This window comes from Sebastes umbrosus, chromosome 10, assembly GCF_015220745.1.
Source record: "Sebastes umbrosus isolate fSebUmb1 chromosome 10, fSebUmb1.pri, whole genome shotgun sequence".
In the NCBI taxonomy this organism is placed as follows: Eukaryota; Metazoa; Chordata; class Actinopteri; order Perciformes; family Sebastidae; genus Sebastes; species Sebastes umbrosus.
The window spans coordinates 27311717-27335951 of NC_051278.1; the positions used below are offsets into that span (position 1 = coordinate 27311717).

At 42.3% G+C, this 24235-nt stretch overlaps 1 protein-coding gene across 13 annotated transcripts in view; it reads right to left on the reverse strand.

Annotated features, from left to right (window-relative positions):
- Positions 1-24235, reverse strand: part of LOC119495703 (Kv channel-interacting protein 2) — a 197128-nt gene that overhangs the window by 81452 nt on the left and 91441 nt on the right. For 7 of the 13 annotated variants that reach the window (XM_037782436.1, XM_037782438.1, XM_037782439.1 and 4 more), the window contains one exon: positions 13822-13988. The exons of 3 other annotated variants lie outside the window; for them this stretch is intronic. In XM_037782436.1, the coding sequence (XP_037638364.1) occupies positions 13822-13988 (167 nt within the window). Of the gene's footprint in view, positions 1-13821; positions 13989-16553; positions 16664-24235 lie in introns of all 13 variants that reach the window. 3 more of the 13 variants (XM_037782441.1, XM_037782440.1, XM_037782447.1) reach the window with 2 other exon arrangements.

Here is a 24235-nt window from a genome sequence, read left to right on the forward strand (position 1 = left end):
AAACTTAATAAATTCTGCGAAGAAGGCAACAAGTATTATGCAATCAGACGCAGAGTAGGGCGGGTCTTCGCGGAATGGGGGTGGTAAAAATTTGGCATGTGGATGAGAGGGCACTTCAATATTTACAAAAAACACACTTATTGCTAGTGTGCCATTGGTAAAGCTACTGCGTGCCAGCATTAGCACGTGTGCCTAAGGTTGCCTACCTCTGATCTAACGCCACCATTGGGTCAAAATTGTCCAATACTTTGGTTGATAATGACCAAATACCTGCAAAACTAATGACATGTCCATCTGCCCATCACAATTTCCGAGAGCCCAAGTTGATGTCTTTGTCCAACCAACAGTCTACGACCCAAAGATATTTAGTTTATTATCACATAAGACAAAGAAAAGCCGCAAATCTGCATAACTGAGGAGTTAAAATTGATTTAGTAGTTGCCAACTAATGTTCTGCCGCTCAACTAAGCGATACATTGAATAATTGTTTCAGCTGTAGTAATTTATGCACATTCCTATATCACTAATATTTGTTTGATATGATTTACTAAATGCGATACTATGTATATAACATCATAAAGATCAGCATATAAACATTTTTTAAGGTGTAACCAGCTAATCAAAAGGAGGATTCAAAGATCATCTGTTCATCTGTGTGTGTGTGTGCAGCAGCCTATCCGCCCAGCAACTGGCTGATTTTGAGTGAAAGCCTTCTAGCTCTGAGGTGGACATCTAGCTGGTTTGTATGTGATTTAAGTACAAAGACAGAAATAAACAGCTTTTGCAGTCCAGAGTAATGGCAAGCGACTTGGACACTGACCAGCTAGCAGAATCGGACCACGTGTGTGTGTGTGTGTGTGTGTGTGTGTGTGTGTGTGTGTGTGTGTGTGTGTGTGTGTGTGTGTGAGAACTTGTGTCTGTGCGTTGCTCATAAATCCTGAATGAAGTTTCTATTACTTTCTGTATCTCTCGGGAGAGATTAGTTCTATCCAAACAGGCGTACAACCGAGCCAATACACTCAAATCTCAACCAAACATGCACACACACGCACGCACGCACACATACAACACTGTCTGCAAACATAGATGTAAATATGAGTGAACAACAAGGAGTAATGACAGCAGAGAGACGCTCAGGGAGTGAGGAGAGGATCCAGTACAGAGGGAATAAGTAACGAGTATTACTGATTGTAAAAAAAAACATGTCCTCTTGTGGGGAATAACTCTCTACAGTGTATGATATACACATAACCAATACATTTCTAAAGGTTTATCTATGGTTTTCCTTTGCTCACTACTGCCTTAAGATTGAGGATGTAATGCATATTTATAATAAGAGCACAGTAAGAGTCTACAGAGTTGAAGTTGTAATAACAAGGCAAAACAAAAGACAGAGCACAGATATCACAAAAGCTCTTTGTACGCAGCGTGTAGGTGTGCGGTTCTCTATTTGGGTGTCGCAAAGATTATGATTTGAAAGGCATGAAAGAAAGCGTGTGACATTTGAGCACAAAGGCCATTCTGCCACCTACTGTACTTTGCGTGTAGGACAGGGTTTCTCAGACTTCGCCGTCTCGTTACTTTGGAGATCAACTCCCCGTGGAGCAGCTTCCTGCACGCTGACTGTATAGCAAAGCGTACTGTAGTGTAGTGTAGGAGGAAATGGAAGGGAATAGAGCCTCTAGGATACATGTGACAAAAAACACCAGCTGTGCCTATCTGCGTTGTACAGTAGGCGTTCTCAAAGCTACTTATAGATCCAGGTAATATGTGAAATACCTAGACAGGTTAAACACGATGCAAGGTTGAATTCAGTAAATATGTTTGAGCTTTCCATAGCAGATGTTTCATTACGTTTAAATGGTATAATTAAAATGATTACTGTCATGTAAAGTGTTTTTATGCAAACTCCACAGCCTGCTTGGGCTGATGCTGGAGCAAAGTGCTGTGAAGAAGGGAGTCTGAGCTGAACCTGCTGAAATCAAAAATTAAATAAATAAATGACTCAATAAATAAATAAGCCATTAAATGAACTAAAAATAATATTAAAATTAAATGTAGTCATTAATTAATTGATAAAATGAGCCACAAATTAATATTTCTGTTTTAATATGCTTCTTTATTTATTTATCTTTGTATTAATTCCCCTATCTATGTACTCTTCTATTTAATTTCCCTTTTATTTATATTAACATTTAAATGTATGTATTTATTTTTCAATTATTTAACTTCCCTTTTATTTACATTAACATTTAAATGTATGTATTTATTTTTCAATTATTTGAGATTTATTTTAACTTATTTTTACATTTATTTATTCATTATTAAATTGTATGTATTTATTTATGCATTTATTTATTTAAGCATGTTTTTCCCTTTGTCTACATTTATTCTAAATACTATCTTTTGTTAATTTAATGATGTATTTGTTTATATATCGAGTCAGTTAGTTAGTTAGTTAGTTAGTTAGTTAGTATGTATTTTGGCAGGTTCTGTCCTCCATAAATGTCTCCATTTAACTTCCAATAACAGTAATGTATATAATTTTTTAGCGATATGAGGAAATAAAAATTTGGTCATTTTTTTGTCGGTGTGTATCCTGATAATGAAGAGTGTGAAAATGTTTTTAATCTTATCATAACTAAAGCAGCTGATAAATCAGCGGCCAGCTCGATCTCTATTTATCAAACGTTTTATTAATTTCAATGAAATCGCCTCCAGGTGTTTTCATTTTCAAATCCCATTTATCCCTGAAGTAACCCCAGACAGATTTCAGCTCTCGGATACTCCAGAGAACTGGAAGCCAGAGCGCTGCAACAGCCCAGCAGGTGTTCAATAACAAAGCTAACTTGCCTCCAAGCTGTTGGCTGCAGCTGTATTGTCCTTTCTCGAGGGCTTGAAGCGGGTACAGCTCTTCTGTTGTGCTGGTTTTCTGTCGGATTTTGTCTGCTGTTCAGACGGGCATCAAAGATATGATGAAGTGGGTCACACTCCTCAACCTTTAAAGCCATCGACCAGCTCAAATCAAAGCCCGGGTCACTGTGTGCCAAGCGTATAGCTATATATGTCTGTGTTTGTTTAGTCTGCCTGTTACTGAGGGGCTGCTGTCCTCTTGTTTATATTGCTCCCTCACTCGTCACACAAGGTTAATTGTTGAGATGACCTTTATCCAAGCAAACACCTCAGAGATATTACGAGCCTGGCAACACCATCAGTATGGAGAGGCCATAAATACACACAGAGTGTGTTTGTTTGGAGAGTTGACACCGTCCTAATCTCAGAGTTGGTTATGGAGCCATGAAACGGTCCAATAGATGGAATTAGATTGGGTGATGTGTCGGATAGTCAAAGTATTAAACACCGCTGGATTTTTGCCAGCTGTTGGGCTTCTGCGTGTTGTTGTTTAGACGATTCTCTTAAAATAAGACTGAATAAAGTGATTATTGAATAAAAGCTTTAACACCATGTGAACATATTTGCATGTCAAACAAATTATCTGAATGATAAAACAAAAGACAGCCACTTGATATCCAAATGTAGAAAGAAAAATCACAGTCGCACAAAAGAACAGTTGGTTTTAGCAGGAATATAACAAACTGGGACACTTCAACTATTTGACCGTGCGTTCAACCACACAGCACGACACAATCCCCACCTGTGGCAATGCTGAGAGACAGAGGGAATGAATTCTGTTTATTAAACAGAGGTTCCAGCGGATTGCAACCGCTGCCTCTGGTGTTCGGGTAATTTGAAAGTGACGTGGAGAGCAGCATAAACAAAGGCATTATTGTCAGCTACACCACCACCGCCGCTACCTGTTAAGACCTCAAGTTTATTAGAAAAGGCCAGAGTACAGCGAAAGTGATGAGAAACTGTCAGAGGTTTGTGTGGGCTTAATTAGGCAGGTCTGGGCAAGCGTGTCTGAAAAAAAAATCTTGAGAGACAGTCCAATTACTAACTTCAGTTGAGGCAAAAAGTTGGGCTTTTTTTTTTTTTTTTTTAAAGGCAATCTGTTCCATCCTGCTGAACACACTGAAGCTGAACATTAAAGTTGCATTAAGCAATTTTTGGCTACTAGGGGGGCAGTAAAGCCTTCCCAAAGAAGCTGATGGACACAAATCCCTGGCAAAACACATCCAGCAGCAACATTCTCGTCACATTGAAAGCTTGTGTCTGGCAAACAAGTCCAATTGCACTGCTCTTAGTCTTGTTTAAATTGGTGTCTCCGTGTTTTGATTTTCCAGCCCACAGCTTTATTTTTGGTGCACTCTCACTGCCCTCATCCACATTGCCATTTCCAGCCTCAGCAGGCAGCTGTTTTCAGTGAAATGCTTTTAAAAACCCGCTGTACAAAACATGTTAACATGTAATGGTCGTACAAATGGGCTTTTTTCTGTCCTATAGGAAATTTTTTGGACTATTGGCGTTTTGGAATCATGGTCCGTCCCTTTCTCAACAACCAATAATGTACGGCAAACACCATGACCACTATCTCAACAACCAAATAAAGGACAATATACATATAGCTTGACGCCGTCCAGCAGCTGGGATACGAAGAAGATGGTAATGTAGCTGATATGCACTGCCAGTGTTACTGTATATGTTGGTGAGAGTACGGGACTAGCAATAACAGTTAACGTTAGTGTTAGCATCACATTTTGGGTGTGTATTGTGTAGTAAACGTTAGTCTGGATAGGTTTTTGTTGTGTGGAGTGGACACGGCACTATTTATGAGGAAACTCATTTCGACAATGGAACACGGCAACGCGGATAATTTGTTTTTAATTTTCCACATTCCGGCTTAAAAGAATATTTTTCTCAGATGTCGGTGGAGACCAAAACAGAGCTTGAAGGAGACTGAATGTTGGACTTGCATTTGCTAGCACAACTCCAAATGACTGATACTTGCCGGATCAACTTTATAAGGGGGACACTATGTCAATGTTGTGCTTACAGTTTTTTGTGCTGCCCCCTAGTGGCAAAAAATAGTGCAGGTTTAAAAAGCTTCCCAGAGCTGCAGAGTTGGGTGATAGTTTTCTATGGTTCTTCCATTATGAGCGACCACTTTTAATTTACACGCAGTCATATGATTGTAGCCATGTGACTTAATGTTAACATGAATATTTTGACTAACGCAGCATCATGTGGTTCTGGATGCACGCAGTAGTCACGCACAACGTCAGCTGATCGGCATCAGTTGACTTTTATTTTTACAAACGCATTCAAATAAGTCACCATGTCATTATAATCTGACAAGCTCTCAATCACTTATCAATACAGCACTGCTGTGCGGAGGTTTTTCATGCCAAGTGTCTCAATAAAGACGACAGGAAGAGATCCACCAGAGACCCTCTGACCGTGCTGAAGCTCGAGGAAGGAAGGATAGCTATGTTTTCATGTTTGGGATGCACATGTTGGTGCTATTGTAAGCTTTCAAGTACAGCGTCCATATCACAGATGGCTGCTTCACAACCAGAAAATCTGTGTAATCCTTTTTATTATTTAGATTCTTTTAAAAATTTTGTTTACTGTTGTCATAAATTGTGTCAATGCATGAGGTCAATTTGAACCATCCTTTCTGAGATTCCAGCGCAGAAATAAATGTTAATAAAGTGGGATTTATCTGAAAGCTCAGGGACTGACCAGTATTGCCGTCTTTTTCATGAATCCCTGAGTGACTGTGGGCACAATGAACGCAAATGAATAATAAGATCATAAACCATCAATAAGGCAAACTGTCTGCTGCAGCAGTTGGGTTGCAAATAATTAAACTACCCAAATTCAATCCAAGTGTTTCTTTGCCAGAGTCGTCTACATGATTGGCTTGAACCTCTGCCCTCTCGCACAAACACACCGGCACATGTGCTCCTTGTGGCTGCCAGAGTTGTCTCTATCCCACCTTCTCTCTGCTCATTTCAAAGTAGTTAGGAGAGAAGTAAGTAAAGATAATTGGCTCATATACACAGGGGGCAGCCCTCAGGCAGTTTAGACACCACACACATGCAGATGCACAGATACACACATACACACACGCTGTACAGGTGGTTCATTAAGGTGCTTAAGTGAGTGAAGAGAATGGGGGAATAGAGAGTGGCTGTAGTCATTAAGAGCCACAGGCAGGTGGCATTACAGAGTCTAGCAAAGAGAGCATCTAATGATGCAAAGGGGAAAGAGCCAGCTGAAAGGAGTCGGACAATATTTCCTCCTCAATATTATTATTTTTTGCCTCTGAGGTCCAAACAACTTGAAGCCATGAAATTTGGATGAGCTCCACGAGTGAGTGCATATGTCAGTGTTTGTGTGTTTTTTGTGTGCCGTAATTGTTTATGAGTGTGTGTGTGTGAAGCATGCAAAATCATTGTCCCCCCCTTCTCTTTCAGTGTGGGGAGAGCTGAGGGAAGGAGAGACCCCTAGATCCCTGATCCGAACCACAGCTGGCGGAGGGCGATAAGACAAACAGGCTCCCCCATCAGGACGCAGCTGAATGGGAGCAGAGGAGGAGAAGATGAGTGGAGTGGAAGAGGATGGGGAGGAGAGAGGGGGGGAGGTGAACGACGGAGAAATGTCACAGTTTTATAAGACCTACACAGACGGCGTCTATGTGTGTATTTGTCCACGCACAGGTCTGTGTGTGCGAGTGTTGGAAGTTTCACATTGGGCCATTAACTGGTGCCATTACCCAGCCTTATTCCCCCATCTGTCTGTAACTTTCTCAAAGTGGCTACACTCAAAATGCCAAACTTCAGCAAGGTCAGAAAGACACAGGCACAATGAGAGAGAATAAAAGAAAGACTGGTGAGAAAAAAAACATCTCCATTTGTAAGTCTAACAATTCACGTATGACTCACACCTAGGATAACGAGAACTGGTCCATTATGTTCTGAGCAGCGCATCCTGAGAAAAACAGCTTTTGGATGCAAAAGGTAGGGAGAAGGTACAATGCATTAAAGTTCATTTGAAGTTCAGCTTGGCAGTGTGACAGAAATTTCCACCAAAGTGAGAACTCCACTCGCTTCATTCGTTTCACACAGTGTTCTCATGCAGATGCCAGGTGCTTATTAAAGCTATGATGGAGGTGCATGCGTTAACGCTGCCAAACAACCGTCCTAAAGGTGATTGTGTTTTCAGGATGATAAAGGTGAACTCTCTGGCTGAGCGGAGGGGAGGGGATGATGCTTTGGAGATGCATGAATCTTTTTTACGTGACCCTAAAAATGTGTTTATGTGTGCATACATCTCACTACGGCATATCACTTCCATTCACGAAGCAATTCGAAAGTGATCCCGCTTGAGTTGAGTGGAAACCTATACTTTGACACTCTGACACAGCAGTTGTCTTCTTGCGACAGAAAATAGTCTCTGTTGTGCCGGCTGAGGGCGAGGGAGGGGCTGATAAAGGAGGTGAGGAGGAGAACAGAGGCGAGGGGATTATTGTCATAGCTTTTCCTGTCATCACAGCCACAATGCAGGTCGCAAATTCAGCAGGGAAGAGAGGAGTGTTAGAGGAGAAGGGAGGGAGAGAGGGGAGGATTTCCTATACTGAGCCAAGACGGCCTGCACTTTGACTAACAAATGAGAGACAAAAGGTGTCATCATCAGCATTACCGAGGATCCTCAAATCCTTAAGACACATCGTTTCAGTTTTGTGCCAAGAGAGAGCTCTGATCGGCGTCTCTCTAATCCTCTCTGTCCTTACTCAGTCTCTCACACGCACCATGAGGACAGTAAGAGCAGCTGCCAAAACCTTTCATCGATTTCCTACTGTATGCACACACACACAGACACACCCTGTGCCAATGTATGAGATCCTGCTTGCACTTTCCAAAGACTGCTTCATCATAATAGCCAATTTTTTTGGGCTGGTCAACCATGGTGACTATCACTGCTCATGCTAACTACCCGATTTATCTCTTGAAAAAAACTGTTGATGCAAGACACATTAAAAGGCATCAGCTCCTTTGTGTGTTTTCCTAGGAGAGATACCAGGAAAAGGGATGTTTTATTTGTGTGAAAAGTTCACAAATTATTGTGGTAAATCATGAAATAAAATAGTAAGGCTATGCTTATTTATACGTGGTTACTGATGATATGGTTCCGCTCTTCTTATTTCAAAGTTTGAGCCACAAAGTACCAATCATTGCTTATTAGAGCAGAGCAGCAGTGAAGTCCTCATTGTTCCCTTTCTATCTTTAGACCGCCTGTCTAACTCAAAGCTAAGTGAAGAGCAGCGCTGAGGATTGTTTAAGGAGCTGGTAAGAAGCGGAGACATGGAGAGACCAATTCATCTCTGCTGCTGTAAAGGCACAGCGACGTAGGAGAAGCAAAAGAGGATCTCACACCTGTCTGTTTTTCTCTCTCGTCTCTGTTGAAGGCATACCGCACACACATATACACACAAACACACACACAATCTGTCAGAGGCTTCCCTTGGTGTGTGTTTCCCTCTGTTACTGTCTCCCTTAAAACACAAAGCAAAGCAGGAGATGGAGAACCGAGGAACAGGAAGGAGCACAGTTCCCCTCTGTTGCAAGTCTAGTCTGTGTCTCAAGGGCACAAACACACACAACTCTCACACATACTGTATAACACATGAAGTCATTCCTGAGAGTGGAAGGCTGGCTGCACACATCAGTTTTATTCATATCTAATGTAAGCTCGCCATAAAGATTTTATAGAAAATATTCCTCCAAGGACCAAAGTGGTGGGATTAAGGTTGGGAGTAAGACACATCCAGCTCTGACAGCAGCACTCTGTTCTGTACATTAGCAGCTGCCCAAGTACATTTTGACCCACTCAAACTATTCTGGCTCACACTGTGAAGACACATTGACGTCGTAGTTGTCTCCAAATCCCCCAAACCAACCCAAAAAGCAACGGACATACATGTCATCATTCGCTGTTGACATGCTGAAATGAAGACTTTCAAAGTTAATGCTATAACGCGGAAACGCAAATTTGTTTTAATGCCACTAATTTCTTTAACGCATTAACACAATCGATCTTTCGTAGGTTGTGGCGGGCTCAGAGTGAATATACTGGTATCACATGAAAGTAGAAAACCTAAGGAATCCATTGGTACCAACCATGTCACACTAGCTTGTCACAAAGGAGGCCAAATAACGCTCCAAAACTCAAGCTAAATTTCGGCGAGCAAAAACTGGCGTGGCCATTTTCACAGGTGTCCCTTGACCTCTGACCTCAAGATATGTGAACGTAAATGGGTTCTATGGGTACCCACGAGTCTCCCCTTTACAGAAATGCCCACTTTATGATAATCACATGCAGTTTGGGGCAAGTCATAGTCAAGTCAGCACACTGACACACTGACAGCTGTTGTTGCCTGTTGGGCTGCAGTTTGCCATGTTATGATTTGAGCATATTGTTTATGCTGAATGCAGTACCTGTGAGGGTTTCTGGACAATATCTGTCATTGTTTTGTGTTGTTAATTGATTTCCAATAATAAATATATACGTACATTTGCATAAAGCAGCATATTTGTCCACTCACATGTTGATAAGAGTATTAAATACTTGACAAATCTCTCTTTAAGGTACATTTTGAACAGATAAAAAAATTTGTGATTAATTTGCGATTAATCACAGTTGATCATGGACAATCATGAGATTATCGCAATTAAAAATTGTAATCGATTGACAGCCCTAGCTGAAATATTTCAACATGACATTATCATTAGCTTTCAGGCGTAGTATGAGAAGTGAATCTTCCTTCATTGAGTCATTGAGCTGCAAGTTAGCAGACTAGACAGTATTACATCATCCGTTTCTTGACAGCAAACTGGTCGAAGTCAACAAGTGCCGGTGTGTTGCATATGATGACATCAGACTATGAAATGTGTATCATTAAAAAAGACAGAATGACTAGTTTATTAGGAACACCCGTACAATTCCATGCAATAACCCGACCCCATCCCTTCCTTCCAACCTTGGTGATACTGCACTTCATCCAATGACAAAATGAAAGAGGTACTATAAATATTTCCCATAAGTGTTATGCTGACATAAAGCCAGACTAAGAGGCAGGCGAGTGTTGACAGAGGTTCTTTTCTAGTCGCTTTGAGGTGCCGACAGAGAGCAGCTGTGGTATTATAGTTCTGAATCAACAGATCAACGGGCATCAGTCTCACCTCCAGTGTGTGTGTGTGTGTGTGTGTGTGTGTGCGTGTGTGTGTGTGTGTGTGTGTGTGTGTGTGTGTGTGTGCGTGTGTGTGTGTGTGTGTGTGTGCGTGTGTGTGTGTGTGTGTGTGTGCGTGTGTGTGTGTGTGTGTGTGTGTATGTGTGTGTGTGTGTGTGTGTGTCTGCTGTGTCTCACTTGACTGGCAGCTAGAACCTCTACTACTCACTACTAAATGGATGCTGCATTAGTCCATAAAACTTTGATTTGGTTTCACTGGCCGGAAAGCCTGTTAAATAATAAAAAGAAAAGAACCAGGAGATACAAGACCAGCGCCTGCCAAGTTTGCAGTTATTTCATTTTCGTCAAACACTTGACCTACAGGGTCGTATCTGATCTTATTAAATTGCTGTTCGCCGCATAGTCTACGTGTGTTTGTGTGGATGTGTGCGTCTTCGTCTGGCTGCTTGCCCTGATCACATTTAACTGCATGTTAGTTGTTTTATTCTGGAAGTCTTTGATAGAAATGGGAGAAGTTCAGAGAAAAAAAAGGGATCTGAGACCGGGCGGCTAGTCTCTGTTTTCAGTTTTATACCACAATCACTATCACAGCGAGGGACGCCTGAGAGGGCCTCTATAGATGACTTCTATCGTCGTCCTCCCTCTCTCTCATTTACACACACACACACACCCATGAATCTTTGATCTGCTTCACACTAAGCTCAAAAGATTTTTTAGCACAAGCCCATAAATTACAAATTAAACACACATTAAAAAGAGGAAAACTGAATGAGCCAACGTTTCTCAATGTGCCGTAATAATTCAGTTATTGACATGAATGAACTGTGCAGAGCCGCTGTAACGTTCCTGTGACTGAGATGAGATTATTCAGAAAACATGTCACAAGCTGAACAAACCACCTGATTCGGATTGAACATGTATGTATCATATTAACATGTGATCTCAATGATGTTAATCTGTGATTGTTTTTGCAGATTTCTCATATTGGCACTCTCCACTATTGACAGACTGAAATGTTAAAAATTCATAGCTTTGGGATGATAATAAAGGGCGGCTTGTTGCATTAGAAATGATTCACTGTGGAAATGGACCAGATGGCCTTCCTATACTGTATAAGTCACTTCATAGCACAATGCATGAAGGGTAAAAAAAATTCTTGCATTATTTATCTTAAGCTGTCATTTTCTCTTGTGTTCTTTAAGACTGACTCATCTCCTGCAGGTAACATCTGACTTGCTGAAAGATGTCTGTGTTTCGCTTCTTTAACAGTATGACCTTAATCACAGTTCAACCTGCCGCCTGCACTGAGCTGAAGGGCTAATATGAATAAATCTCCCTTAGTGACAAACAACTCCTACACATATGCACACACATTATTTTCCATTACTGTGCACTCACAACTTGTGCCCACCCAGGCATAAGAGCTGGGGCTGAAACTATTAATTTGACATCCACTTTAATCACCGTTTCCACCTCTGAGGAGGAGAGAAGAAGAGAACATCATTGCTGATACTGCCACTCATTCATAAAATCATGGCATGTAGAGGAGAAAAACTAAGGAGGAGGGTGAAAAGTGAAGGTGAGAGAAGAGGTGAGAAGAATCTGCAATAGACCTCTGCCTCTCGCTTGTCAAACTCTAATGACTCCCTAATGTCAGGATCTGCTCAGGAATATCAACGAGATAGTACTGTATCGCACAGACATGCACACAACACACACTTAATCACATTCACAAAAGCACACACAACAACTGAGACGTTTCCCTGTACTGCTCACAGACTACCTGACCTCTAAATGCATCAACTGTCACCCCACACACAAAACTTAGCACAACTTAAATACAGTAAGGTAAAATAAAATGCTGGATGTTGATGGGTAGGTGTTTGATAGCATTTTATCAAATCTTAATCCAGAATCAAATTGATTCAAGCATTGCCTGTTGCATCCTTTATTGAATCCACAAAGTGACTAAGGTTCACTTTTTAATAGGGCTGTCAATCGATTAATCGCAAATTAATCGTACATTTTTTATCTGTTTAAAATTAACCTTAAAGCTGAAGTAGGCGAGATTTGAACAAATATGATTAAAAACAGTTATTTTTATAATATGGTCGCTATATCGTGACAGTAGTACGTGAAACAGGTAACCTGAAAAAAATCATGTGCCTCTGTGTCCTCCGGTGCTCCTAACGGCATCTGCAAGATTTCACAGACCGGAGGAAAACAAGCAGTAAGAGCTGATCTGAGGTCTGCTGTCCGTCTGCTGTCTATTAGAGCCGGCTGTCAATCACTCGCGAACTCCAACCAAACGGTTAAACTAGGCAGCACTGATCAAATATGAATCAATATTATGTTACGTTAATGTCTATTTCTCGCCTCAAATGTTTTCAGAATCATCTCGTAGTGCACAGTTTAGCTGTAAAATGAGAACGTTTGTGACCCGGCAGCCATGATGAGTGTTTTCATGTACTACTGTGAGGATATAGCAACCGTTTTATAAATATAATCTTTTTTTAATCATATTTACTCCAATCTCACCTACTTCAGCTTTAATTCATTGATATGGATAAAAGAGATTCAAACTAGTTAAAAAATGATACGTTAAAGGATACTGTGTAAGCTATTATGCTGTTACTTCTAAAAAAGGATAGGATTTCACCATCACAGCCTTGACACACGTACACAGACATCACATATGCACAAAGATAAACACTATTATAGTAAATAAGAGTATTATTGGCATGTGAGATCTTTCCAGGCATATTAACGCACATAAAAGTCAAACTTCAAAGGTGCTAAATACGAGATTTGGAGCATTTCTATTGCTTCCGCACGGCTCTCAACATGGTGGCTCGGCCGGCCCGTCTATGTCAACAAAGCACAGAGAAGCTCTGATTACAACACACACAGAGGGAGAGAGACTTCATTCTCTGCTCAGGTAGGCATTACTCCTCTGTATCTTTACACAGCAAATAGTTGTTTGCTGCTATATTAATGCTCTGGATGTTGTTAAGAGCACCTTTAATTAATTGGTTCAATCCTAAACTGTGCTCAACCTGCTCAGTGATTCAGGAGTGCCATCATACACTGTCCGCGATGTTTCTTCCTTTGATGCCACAATCCAGCAGAGCCTCTCTCAGTCATGAACACGCAGGAAGGAAACAACAGGCCCATATTTCAACGCATGAATTTGATGCTGGCCTCATTAATAATCGTTACCCCTCTTAATGACTTTCTCTGAGTGTGCATCAGAACGTGCCCACCACGTATCCCTAATTCACCCTCATTAGAAGCAAACATCTTGTGGTTGGGAAAAAAAAAGATGGCAACTGTAAAAACAACCTTCAGACAGATGCTACTCTATGACTTTCTTCAAGTACACTTTTCATTATGGTTTTTATAGTTATATGTGATATTATTTCCATTGCTACTCAGCAAGCTGTGGATGTATGAGTCACAGTTCGATATCACGCATGGTCATGCACGGCAAAACTTGATTTTAGAAACACTTCAGATACAGACAAAGCAGCATTTTAACTCAGCTTTTATCTTTTATGTGTTTCATAAAAACAAGAGAAACTCGTTCACTCTGAGTTTATCCTATTGCGTGTTTTCATCACTACCGCTCCTCAAAATGTTCTGAAATGCCAGGAAAAAAATATAATTACCTGAAGCTGGTTGAGAATTGGGCTGACTTTAGCTTTTCTCCAGGGGAAAGATAAAGACCACGCTGTCAGGAGGACTGTCAACCCGGCCCCAGCAGGCCGCTGAGGACAGCCCCGCAGTGTGCGACGGGTTTGGTGGCCGCAGCTGTAATTGCAGGTCAGGTGATGCCCTGGGACCCAGAGAGACTTATTGTCATATTGCAAAAGAAGCAACTATGAAAGAAAATGTCCTAAGCATCCCACACATTATAAATATATAGCTCATTATTTTATGTATTTGTCCAACCTGGTGGTGTTTTAGTGCTGCTCTCTCCTCTAGAGTTGCGGTTGTATGATTGCAAATTGAATGAAATAGCAGTAAATTAGTGTTAACTTCAATGAAAGACATTGGCTGACGAGGTATCACTGCTGGTTTGCTTTTACGACTCATCTGTATCAATATATCAAACTAAGTAATGTAGTAACATCATCTTTCCCAAAAATGGTTTCTGTCATTTTATGTAGTTCTTATCACGCTGTTGTATATTTAAGTGTTCATTTTTCTTATAACTTTGGAGTAAATGAGTTTTTTGATACTATAAAAAGAGGGTGAGACGTCATGGTTGACAGCTGTGATTGACAGCTGTTCTGAGTGAAATACACGTGCAGCCGGAGGCTCGGGAATTGTACCAGAGAGGAGATGTAACTTTAACTTTCCATAACCGTCACAAGTCTGTGTAATAGAACAAGTGTCAATTTGATCATAGATGTAGTTATAGAGATATTATGGTTAGTTGTTGTGTGTTTCTAGCCTCACGCTAACAAGCTGCAGCCATGCTCGGCTCGTGATTGGCTCGGGCAGGTGTGTGGGCGGGACGTTGATACCACGGCTCCAGCCCCCCCCCCCCCCCCCCGATCACTACTGCGCGGACACTGGCTTCAAATGCTGACCGTGTCTAGAAGGTAACCCACAATTTGGGAAACTCTCGCAAGATGGTTAAGGTTAGGCAATGACCTTGAATGGTTAAAGGGGAACACCACCTAATAATCCTAAAGAATATCAATATGTTATTTCCTCAGCTTAGTAAAGTTCAATCAATATTTGTGAACAAGAGCTACTCACTCTCAAAGCCAGAAACCAGAGAAGTAAGTCTCAAACTTGTGATGTCATAGGGTATAAAGTCTGGAGCTGCTCCATAAACAATGAATGAGAGACTGATATCGTGGACCCACAGAATGCTTGTTTTCTTTTTTATACCCAAATGAGCTTTATTTTATTGTATTGTTGTCAGTTGTGAAACAGAAAATGTTTCCATATACTCAGGTCATTCCCCTGGGTGCTCTCAGTGTCATATATAACATCTCTCCCCATTCATTGTGTGTGGAGCAGCTCCATACTTTATACCCTATGACATCACAAGATTAAGTTTTAGCACTCTAGTTTTTGGATTTGAGAGAGAGTTGTACGTGTTTTACTATTTTTATTAGACTGTCTTATACCATAGGAATGTATGAATTTTGAAAATGGGCGTAGATCCCCTTTAAGGTTAGGATAGGTCGTCGGGTAGCGAGTCTCGCAAGAGTTTTTGCAAATCTTCGCAATTTGCGGGTTACCTTCTAGTCAACATGGCAGCTCCCGTATCCGGAAGTGGAGACCCGTCGTCCATCTATATATATACAATCTATGGTCACATCGCAGCAGGAGATGAGCTGCTAGTGAATGTGAGCAGGCGCTTAAAAACATGTTACATTGACACAAGCCAGTGTCGCCAGATAGGCTACAATAACTGCACTGTCAGATAATTTAGCCATTTGTATGATGTACGATCAATAATTACCAAAAACAAATAATCTAATCAAATGTGCAATCATTTTGACATGCCACAATTCGGTTTGTTTGTGAGTTAAGGAGCTGATTTGGAAGCTTGCCTGACCATTCATAATGCCATATGTCGATACTGTGTTATGCAAAACTGACCCGCCATAATTGATCTCATCACATCTCAGCTGATTTTTGAGCCACTGTTTTTAATATCTTAATATGTATATGTATGTAGTTTAAGAGTAGAATTTGGCGCCCAATTCTCTCTTTCTTTACTATTCGGCCTCCTCACCTCACCTCCCTCTCTCTTTCTCAATGCTCCCCCTCTCTCCTCTCTATATACGACATTAGGTTCGGGTCCACCTTTGATGGTAATGTCAGTGGCTGTTTGCGCTGCTCCAGGTCGGTAACCATCCCATTGCTGTCGTGACTGTCACTCCCCCAATCAATCAAACCTGCCTGTGTGTGAGTTTGTGTGCGTCTCTGTCTCTGTGTGTGCTTGTTGATTAGTAGACTCCATTAACTCTTATGAAATTCTGGTGCCAGGCCATGGAGCCTGGGGAGAAGCACTTATGGAACGTCAGGTTGCTGTGTGAGTAATCGGTTTACCAGTGCCAGAGGGAGATAGCAGAGGGAGGAGGATAGGATTTTCAAGCCCCACAGTCAACAAGCAAACACCCAGATCGAGCAGTGTGCAACGGAGATGATTAATGCAAATGGATTTCCAAGTACACAAATATGTTATTGGACTTCTAAAGCCCGTGTCTTTACAAGTGTAGTTTGGCGTGGCTGCCTGAGAGGAAAGTGCAGGCTGGTTCATCAGTTGAATCAGGACACAGCACATCGACACAGCTCTATGAAGCTGAACGCAACAAAATTCCCAGCTCAGCATTCCAACGTTTCTCAATAACCTTCTCTCACACAATTGTAATACCTTGAACCATATCGTCGCCTCCAGAATGCAATCGGTCCCGTTTCCTTCCACCTTGTCACACCGTGCATATTTAGCTGGTCGCGGATTTGGCTGACTTCAGCATCTCTCTCCTGGGAGAGATAAAGACCAAGTTGTCAGGAAGTGTCCCCTCTGACAACCTGGCCCCAGGCTTTCAGACAGCGGAGCAATGATGAAGGCAGCCATTTTGGGGCCAGAGTAAGGGCAGCTAGGCCTGTCAGCGAGCTAACGATGCTGGACAATAAGACAGTGTTGTCCGACAACACCATACTATGTAACAAGCATAGATTCTTCAGCTGGTTTCTCTTCGTCTAACATATCATCTACTGGACTTTCATACTGACCAGAAACAGCCATTCTCCATTAAACTTGGCTTGATTCAGTAAGACACTGTGTGCATTGAGAGACTTTGAGTTTGGCTAACTGACAGATATTGACCAGGCTTTGCCCGCTGTGCTTTCTTCTCCAATTGTTTCACAACCGTGCATGTGCATACGCATGTATATGCATGTGTCTGGTTGTGTATGTGTGTTAGTGTGAATGTGCACGCCTGGGTCTTATTGACTAGACCTTGTCCAAAGTCTTGTCAGAGCTACCTGATTGATTGTAAGACCAGCTGCAGTGTTCTCCCGCTCTGTCATCCCTAACGGCCAAAACCCTGCGCGTGTGTGTGTGTGTGATTATGTGTGTATTGAGTGCATGAGAGATTTTGCTTTTGACAAGAGCAAACCCCAGGCCTCCTCTAATCACCTCTACCTCCTTATCAACCTCTACTGTGCTGTCAATCACACTGAAGTTGTTACAGAAGAACCTTCAGTGAGTAGAGTAAATGTCCTCAGCGGGCCTGTTCACAACTAAATTACAGTCATTCATTAGTCCCGCTTCCATTCAACTGTCAAGCGAATCTTAAGCGAACTTTTGAAATGTCACAAAAAAAGAAATGTGAATTAGGTTTCGCGTTTCCATCAACTGGTTCGGAGCGAATAAGCTACAGCGTGGTTTGGTCAGAAGATGGCGCTATAGACCAACCTTGCACGGCAGCTGGGTTCTCGCGATGGCACGAGATCACGCGAGAATCACAGGATCAAATGCCACACGAAAATCCATCTCGTCAGCCTATAAATAATGCATTTGTGTCTAGCTCACCAGACAACAGACCAATCAGCGTCCTGTGAGGAGCTACTGCATCTATGGGCGTGGTTCAGGTGTGTGTGAGACCATAATATGAGACGACACGGAGAGGCAACTGTTTATTCTAAACAACAATGGGGGCTCCTAAAGAGGTGAGCGTAGGTATTGCAATAGCATCAGTTATATCAGAACTGGAGAGTATTTCTTCATTGAAAGAAAAGCAAAGTAAGGCACTGAACGTGTAAAGTAGGACGATGTTTTCACCTTCAATTAGTTTTGCTTTTGTTGGTTTGATTGACAGATTAGATATTTTTTGGAAGGCCCTGCCTTTTTCCAAACAGTTTCCAATGACGGCTTCTCAGCACAGGGTCAAGTTAGCGATAAACTATGCATGGCTGTAATCCGCCAGTAAACTGAATAGAAGAAGAGGTTGCAAACCGGAAACAAAACTAGTCGCCTTGGCCATCTAACCGATCTAACCCATGATAGAAAAATGGAGAGGTCTTCAGGAATTAGTTTCAAAGTTTTAACTGTTCTTTCATATCAGCTTCTACTGGCCATGTTTCATGCTGTCTGGAGACGAAGACAAGCATTCACACATTATGGAAATATCCAGGATGACGCCGACAGCAGAAACAGCTGATCGGTCATGTGAGTTAAATGTTCGCTACGTCAGAATTTATTCAGCGAGGGTGTTTCCATAATCCATTAAGCGCATCAACTATTTTTCGACAACGGCAAAAACCACCTCAAGTGAGCGTAAAAACTTTTCTGCGCAATTGAGGATGTTTTATCAAATCTCGCCGCTTCCATACAGCTTTTCTAATGCAATACTTCAAATATATGAACAGAAACACAGCTATTGTCTGTTTGTACCACTTTTCTCGCGCACACACAAGGAAGGGGAAGGAATCATATTCTTAAAATCATATGTACGCAGCATCTTCTGTACAAACAACATGTTTCACATGTGCAGCACTTAAATGAGGAAAAGAGTAATGAGGAAGATGGCAGCACACACCCACACACTCCTCCAGACATCCTTTTCGATGGCAGTCACGCTTGCCCTTCAGACATCCTCTACACAAATGTTTACAGCGTCACACACACACACAACACACGCTAAACCCACAGTGGTCCCCTATCTTCAATCTGAGATTACGTGCTAGCTGATAACCTCTGACGACAAAGGACTCTCTCTTATATGCACACACATACAAAAAGAGTCAAAGTGCACAAAGAAAGGGGAACGGGGTTGCGACCTACATGGTAATACACGGTAACATTGTTCGGCTATCTGCTGGTCTCTCCTCTTCCCCATACTGATGAGGTACTATCAGTCTAATGGACAGAAAATCATCCTCTAATGCGGATCAGATGTTGTGAGTGACAGTACAGCGAAGCGAGAGAGAGACACACAATGAATGACACGGGGCTCCGTCACACTCAGAGACACTTTCCGTCAGTCAATCAATCAGCCGCTCGTTGATGAATATATAAGGAAACGGCATCAGACTGATGTTGAGGGGGAGAAATTTAATACATTGAATCAAATATTTCTTTCACTTTCCGTTCCTCGCTGCCCCTTAATTCCTTCATTCTCACATGTACATAGACTTTTTCCCAGCCAAATTCTGCGCCTCCCATCTCCCGTGGCTTTGTTCTCCTTTTCTCTTCCCCCTGCAGGCATTAATAAATGAATGTGTTTACAGAGAAGGGGAGACGGAGAGGAGAAGGGGTGGTGAGGGCCAAGGAAGAGGTGAGCAGGGCTTATTTTAATTAACGATCGCCCGGCCCCTCCGTAGATTCGGTCAAAGATTAAAACTCGTTAGGATTGACTCTGGCTTCCAGGACCCATTAAGCTACTGGTCCCACTGTGGCCTGACAGAGTCGGAGGAGAGGGAGGCAGGAGAGGGGTCAGAGGACGGACAACGGGAAAGTTAAGAAGCTAAAGCGATGAGAGCAAAGTGGAAGGAGAGGCGGGATGAATCAAGACACGGAGAAGTGAGACGCTCAAGACACTCTGTTAGAGACAGAAATATATATGATGTTATTATGTAATCTGATTTGTGAGTGCGGAGACAGAGTGAGGGGGAGGAGTGTGATAGAGTTAGAGGGAGAAGAGAGCGCGGCTTAAGTGAGGACTGTCAGTCAAAATATTTAGAGATGTAGAGGGGACATTAGGAAGAGGACAGGGAAGAATGGATGGGCAATTACGTACTGTGAACTCCGTCATTTCTACGTGCAAACATCCACTTTACCTAAAGAGGCACAAATTTTAAATGTCAGAAAAGAACTCAGGTCTCAGGTGGCAGCTCCCGTATCATTACAGGACTATATTGTGCATTAGCAGGATAAGATTGGCAGCAGGAGCTTTTATAATAGGGCAAACAACACCTACAGACTACCAAAGAGCATCGCTGGTAAATGCAAGAGTGTCTGCAACCCAACTCATTTTCTTGCACTTTCCTTTGCCCCTTTCCTTCCTTCCTTCCTTCCTATCTTCCTTTATTCCTTCCTTCCCCCAATGATGTAACCAATGTGACAGATAAGCTTAAGTGAGCCACTCTGAGTGTTCCTCCATGTAGGAATCCAGTCGTTACACATCAGTTATTATGGCACTTCCAGGAGGAACCCAGGCCCGGGAACCCAGAGAGGATCCCTGATGAGGCGACGTGTGTCACACATGTCCATGCACATCGGATGACATGTTAAATCAAGGCTTTTAATTAGTGCCAGCGGCCATTTGCGGTTCTAGCTGCAGCAAAAACTGTCAGGCTGAGAAAGTGACTCGAGGCTAAACTCCCTCTGACAGGCTCAATTATGAAGGCAATCTCAGCCCTGGAATCGGTTTGGTCTGGCAATTGTGAATTATTATTTTCACCGTGGGGGCTCTGCACCAATCAGTAGGTTGGGGTGTGTGTCATGTGGCTTCCAGACCAGCTATTGCCCTTCACCTCAACACCTCTACCCTCTCTCTCGGCTGTCTTTTTTTGGCCGACTCATAGCCTGGCACGGCTCTGAATGCCAGAGCTTTTAAAATTGCTCATTAAGAGCTGGCGCGAGCGCGTGTGTGCGTGTGTGTGTGTGTGTGTGTGTGTCTAGATCTATCAAAGGCTGAACATCTCTCCTAGAGCTGAGAGCTGAGCTGCTGCGTGAGACAAGTCAATTGTAGAGGACGTTCTACGTATTTGTTGAGTGTATAAGAGGTTCATCCGAGTGTGCTGACTCTTAGGAAGTGGGCGATCAGCTCACTTTGCCAAGAACGGATATATAGATAAACTGAGAGGATGGACTTTATTACCTAACCTATCCAACACAAACACACACAAAAAAGACAGTGTTTGTACCATAGACTGTCTATACAGTAAGAAGTGGATGTAGTCAGCGTGGTTTGTGGACTACGGTTTTGAAGCCTCGAGTTCAGCATTCTGGCCATCGCCATCTTGTTTTTTTGGAACCAGAAGGGACACAAGAGGGTGGAGCTAAGTACAACCAAACTCTGAATAAGAAATTTTTTAGGCGATCAAAATGTAACAACAGAAGACGAGAGGGTTAAAGTTCTAAAACGAAAACACAGACAACTCCCAGACCGGACAACGCCGTGGTAGTGACCTGTCAATCACAAGGTAGCCACACCCTAAAGCATCCCCTGCTTTATGGTCTATTTGACTCTAAATGGGACCATAATTTACTAAATGAACATCATGCCGTATTGAAGAACTCATGTTTACAATGTTTACTGAGGTAATAAATCAAGTGAGAAGTAGGCTCATTTTCTCATAGACTTCTATACAATCAGACTTATTTTTGCAACCAGAGGAGTCGCCCCCTGCTGGCTATTAGAAAGAATGCAAGTGTAAGGCACTTCAGCATTGGCTTCACTTTACAGACCCAGCAGTTGCTGCTTGGTTTGTACACAATATTATTTTCTATCCGAGGGTGTGTTTACTATGTTCACACATTTACAAATAAACTTGAATTCCTTGTTTTCTTGAGTCCTTCATACATATTTCTGACCTCCACACGCTCTCCAAAACAAAGAGTGCATGATTAGAACAACAGAATAATTGTAAATGGTAAATGGACTTTATATAGCGCCTCTCTAGTCTTCTGACCACTCAAAGCACTTTACACTACATGTTAGCATTCACACACACATTGATACACTGACGGCAGAGGCTGCCATACAAGGTGTCAACCTGCCCATCAGAATCTAATCTAAGTACTAGTTTACACACCAATGGCACAGCCTTCGGGAGCAATTTAGGGTTAAGTATCTTGCCCAAGGACACTTGGACATGTGGAGTGCAGTAGCCGGGAATCAAACCGCCGTCCTTCCGGTTGGTGGGCGACCTACTCTACCTCTGAGCCACAGCCGCACCAACACATGCACTTTCGAGATGGAAAAAATTTACTGAATTATTCTATCAATTGTTTTGTCCATAAAATTTTACCAAATGGTAAAAAAAAAAAAAAAAAAATGCTAAATCGCAGTTTCTCAGAGCCCAAGGTGACCTCTAATGTCTTGTTTTATCCACTCCTCAGTCCAAAACCTAAATATATCCAATTTACTACCATAGAAGAGACTATGGAAACCACCAAAATTCATATTTGAGAAGCTGGAACCAATACATTTTAAATTTGCTGTAGAAAATGACTTACATGATTAATCAATTGTTGCAAAAAAAAAAAGAAAATAGTTGCAGATTTATTTCCTGTAACACAGAACAAATTTCTTACAAAAGCGGTGGTGATTATCCCTCTCCACTCAGCCATTCTTACAGATATGGTTAAACTATATTGACAAATGAGACAATACAAGGGTTTGGCAAGTTTTGGATTTGACAGATAATTTGAGCATGAAGGGAAAGTCGTACCAGACAGAAGAAAGGGATGATTGGCAGACTGGCTGCCAACCACTACTGATTTAGCCTTTAGACAATATTCTGGACTCGGAGCGAGGAAAAGGAAGCGTGACATGGTTGAGATAATAGCAGCATATGCATATGTGGAGAGAAGCCATTGTGTGTGTGTGTGTGTGTGTGTGTGTGTGTGTGTGTGTGTGTGTGTGTGTGTGTGTGTGTTCGGTTGTGTGTGCGCTCGCTCGTGTGTGTAGGTGATATGATTCCTCTTGAGTGTGGCTCGTGAGGTGGAAGAGGAGATTACTGCACCACGCTTCTATAATTACCTCTCATCTCTCTCAGCCGGTGCTCTTAAACACAACGGGGAATGCCAGGCTACCACACACTCCGACACATGCACGCACACACACACACATACACACACACAGTGGGGCGCACTTCAGCACAATGTAGCAGGCTGAGAGGGAGTTATTTCTAGAGGGTTACATTTCACTCAAATGGTGATTGGAGACCACCCACACTGCCTTTAAGCAACACGGGTCAGCTTTGCTTTAAGCGCACACACACACACACACACACACACACACACACACACACACACACACACTTTCTCTCTCTCTCTCTGTAAGTAAGAAGAGTGACTCACCTGTAGCTGTCCTTCCCACACAAAAAACCCACTTAAGAATCCATTCTCACTGCACTCACATCACACTACAGCCTATACTTTTCCATTTTAGTGGGGATTATGCAGAAAATCACCCGTCACCTGTTCTCTCTCTGTCACACACACACACACACACACACACACACACACACACTGGGCCACTGTGTCTGAAATATGAAAAATGCAATATTTCTCCGCAGCTTTAGCTGCATCACATCTTCATTACACTGACTGTTATTGGCAAGAGAGAGCCTTAACAACCATGCAAACCATCGGGGCTAAGTATGTTTTTCGAGTTGACAGCGCCTTACAAAGATTAATTAAGCGCGCAATTCAAAGCTTTGAAAAAGTCATTAAAAACTATGCCAGGAGTAAATTGCTCCGCCACACTGAATGACTTGGTTTCTCCCTATCTGTCTTCCCTCGCTCAACTACTGTATTAAAAAAGCAATATGACTTCTCATGGACAGTCAGTCAGACACACAGGGGACCACTTCAACCAGCTGGACTCTGAGCAGAGGGGAGGAGATGAAAGAGGAATGAATGAATAGGACACGCTGATTCTTCTGAGGAGTTTTACATTACAGAAAGTTTCATCTCCTCCACTGTCACATTTACTAATCCTCCATAATGCATGATCTCATTCTCAGGTGTGCATTGCCAGAGCCAAAGCACCAGGAGAAAAGAGAAGTCAAGCTGCTAGAGTGTGCTGTGTAGTCTCAGAGAAGCAGTGCAAAAAGCTCTGTGTTTGTCCAGGCATGACGGCCAGAGCACACTGTGTGGGTTGGCTGACATGACTTACAATCCCCACGTTGACTAGTAAAGCCTGATGGATGTTTGTGAATTCAGCAGAACAAATTCTTCTTCTTTTTTTAAACTTTCAACAATGGGCTGCAGAAAAGTGAAGCTGCTGCTTCTTCTTAACTCACCCACACATACCCACACATATGCTTTGATACACACACACACACACAGAGATAAACCCAGTAGAAGAACATACAGCA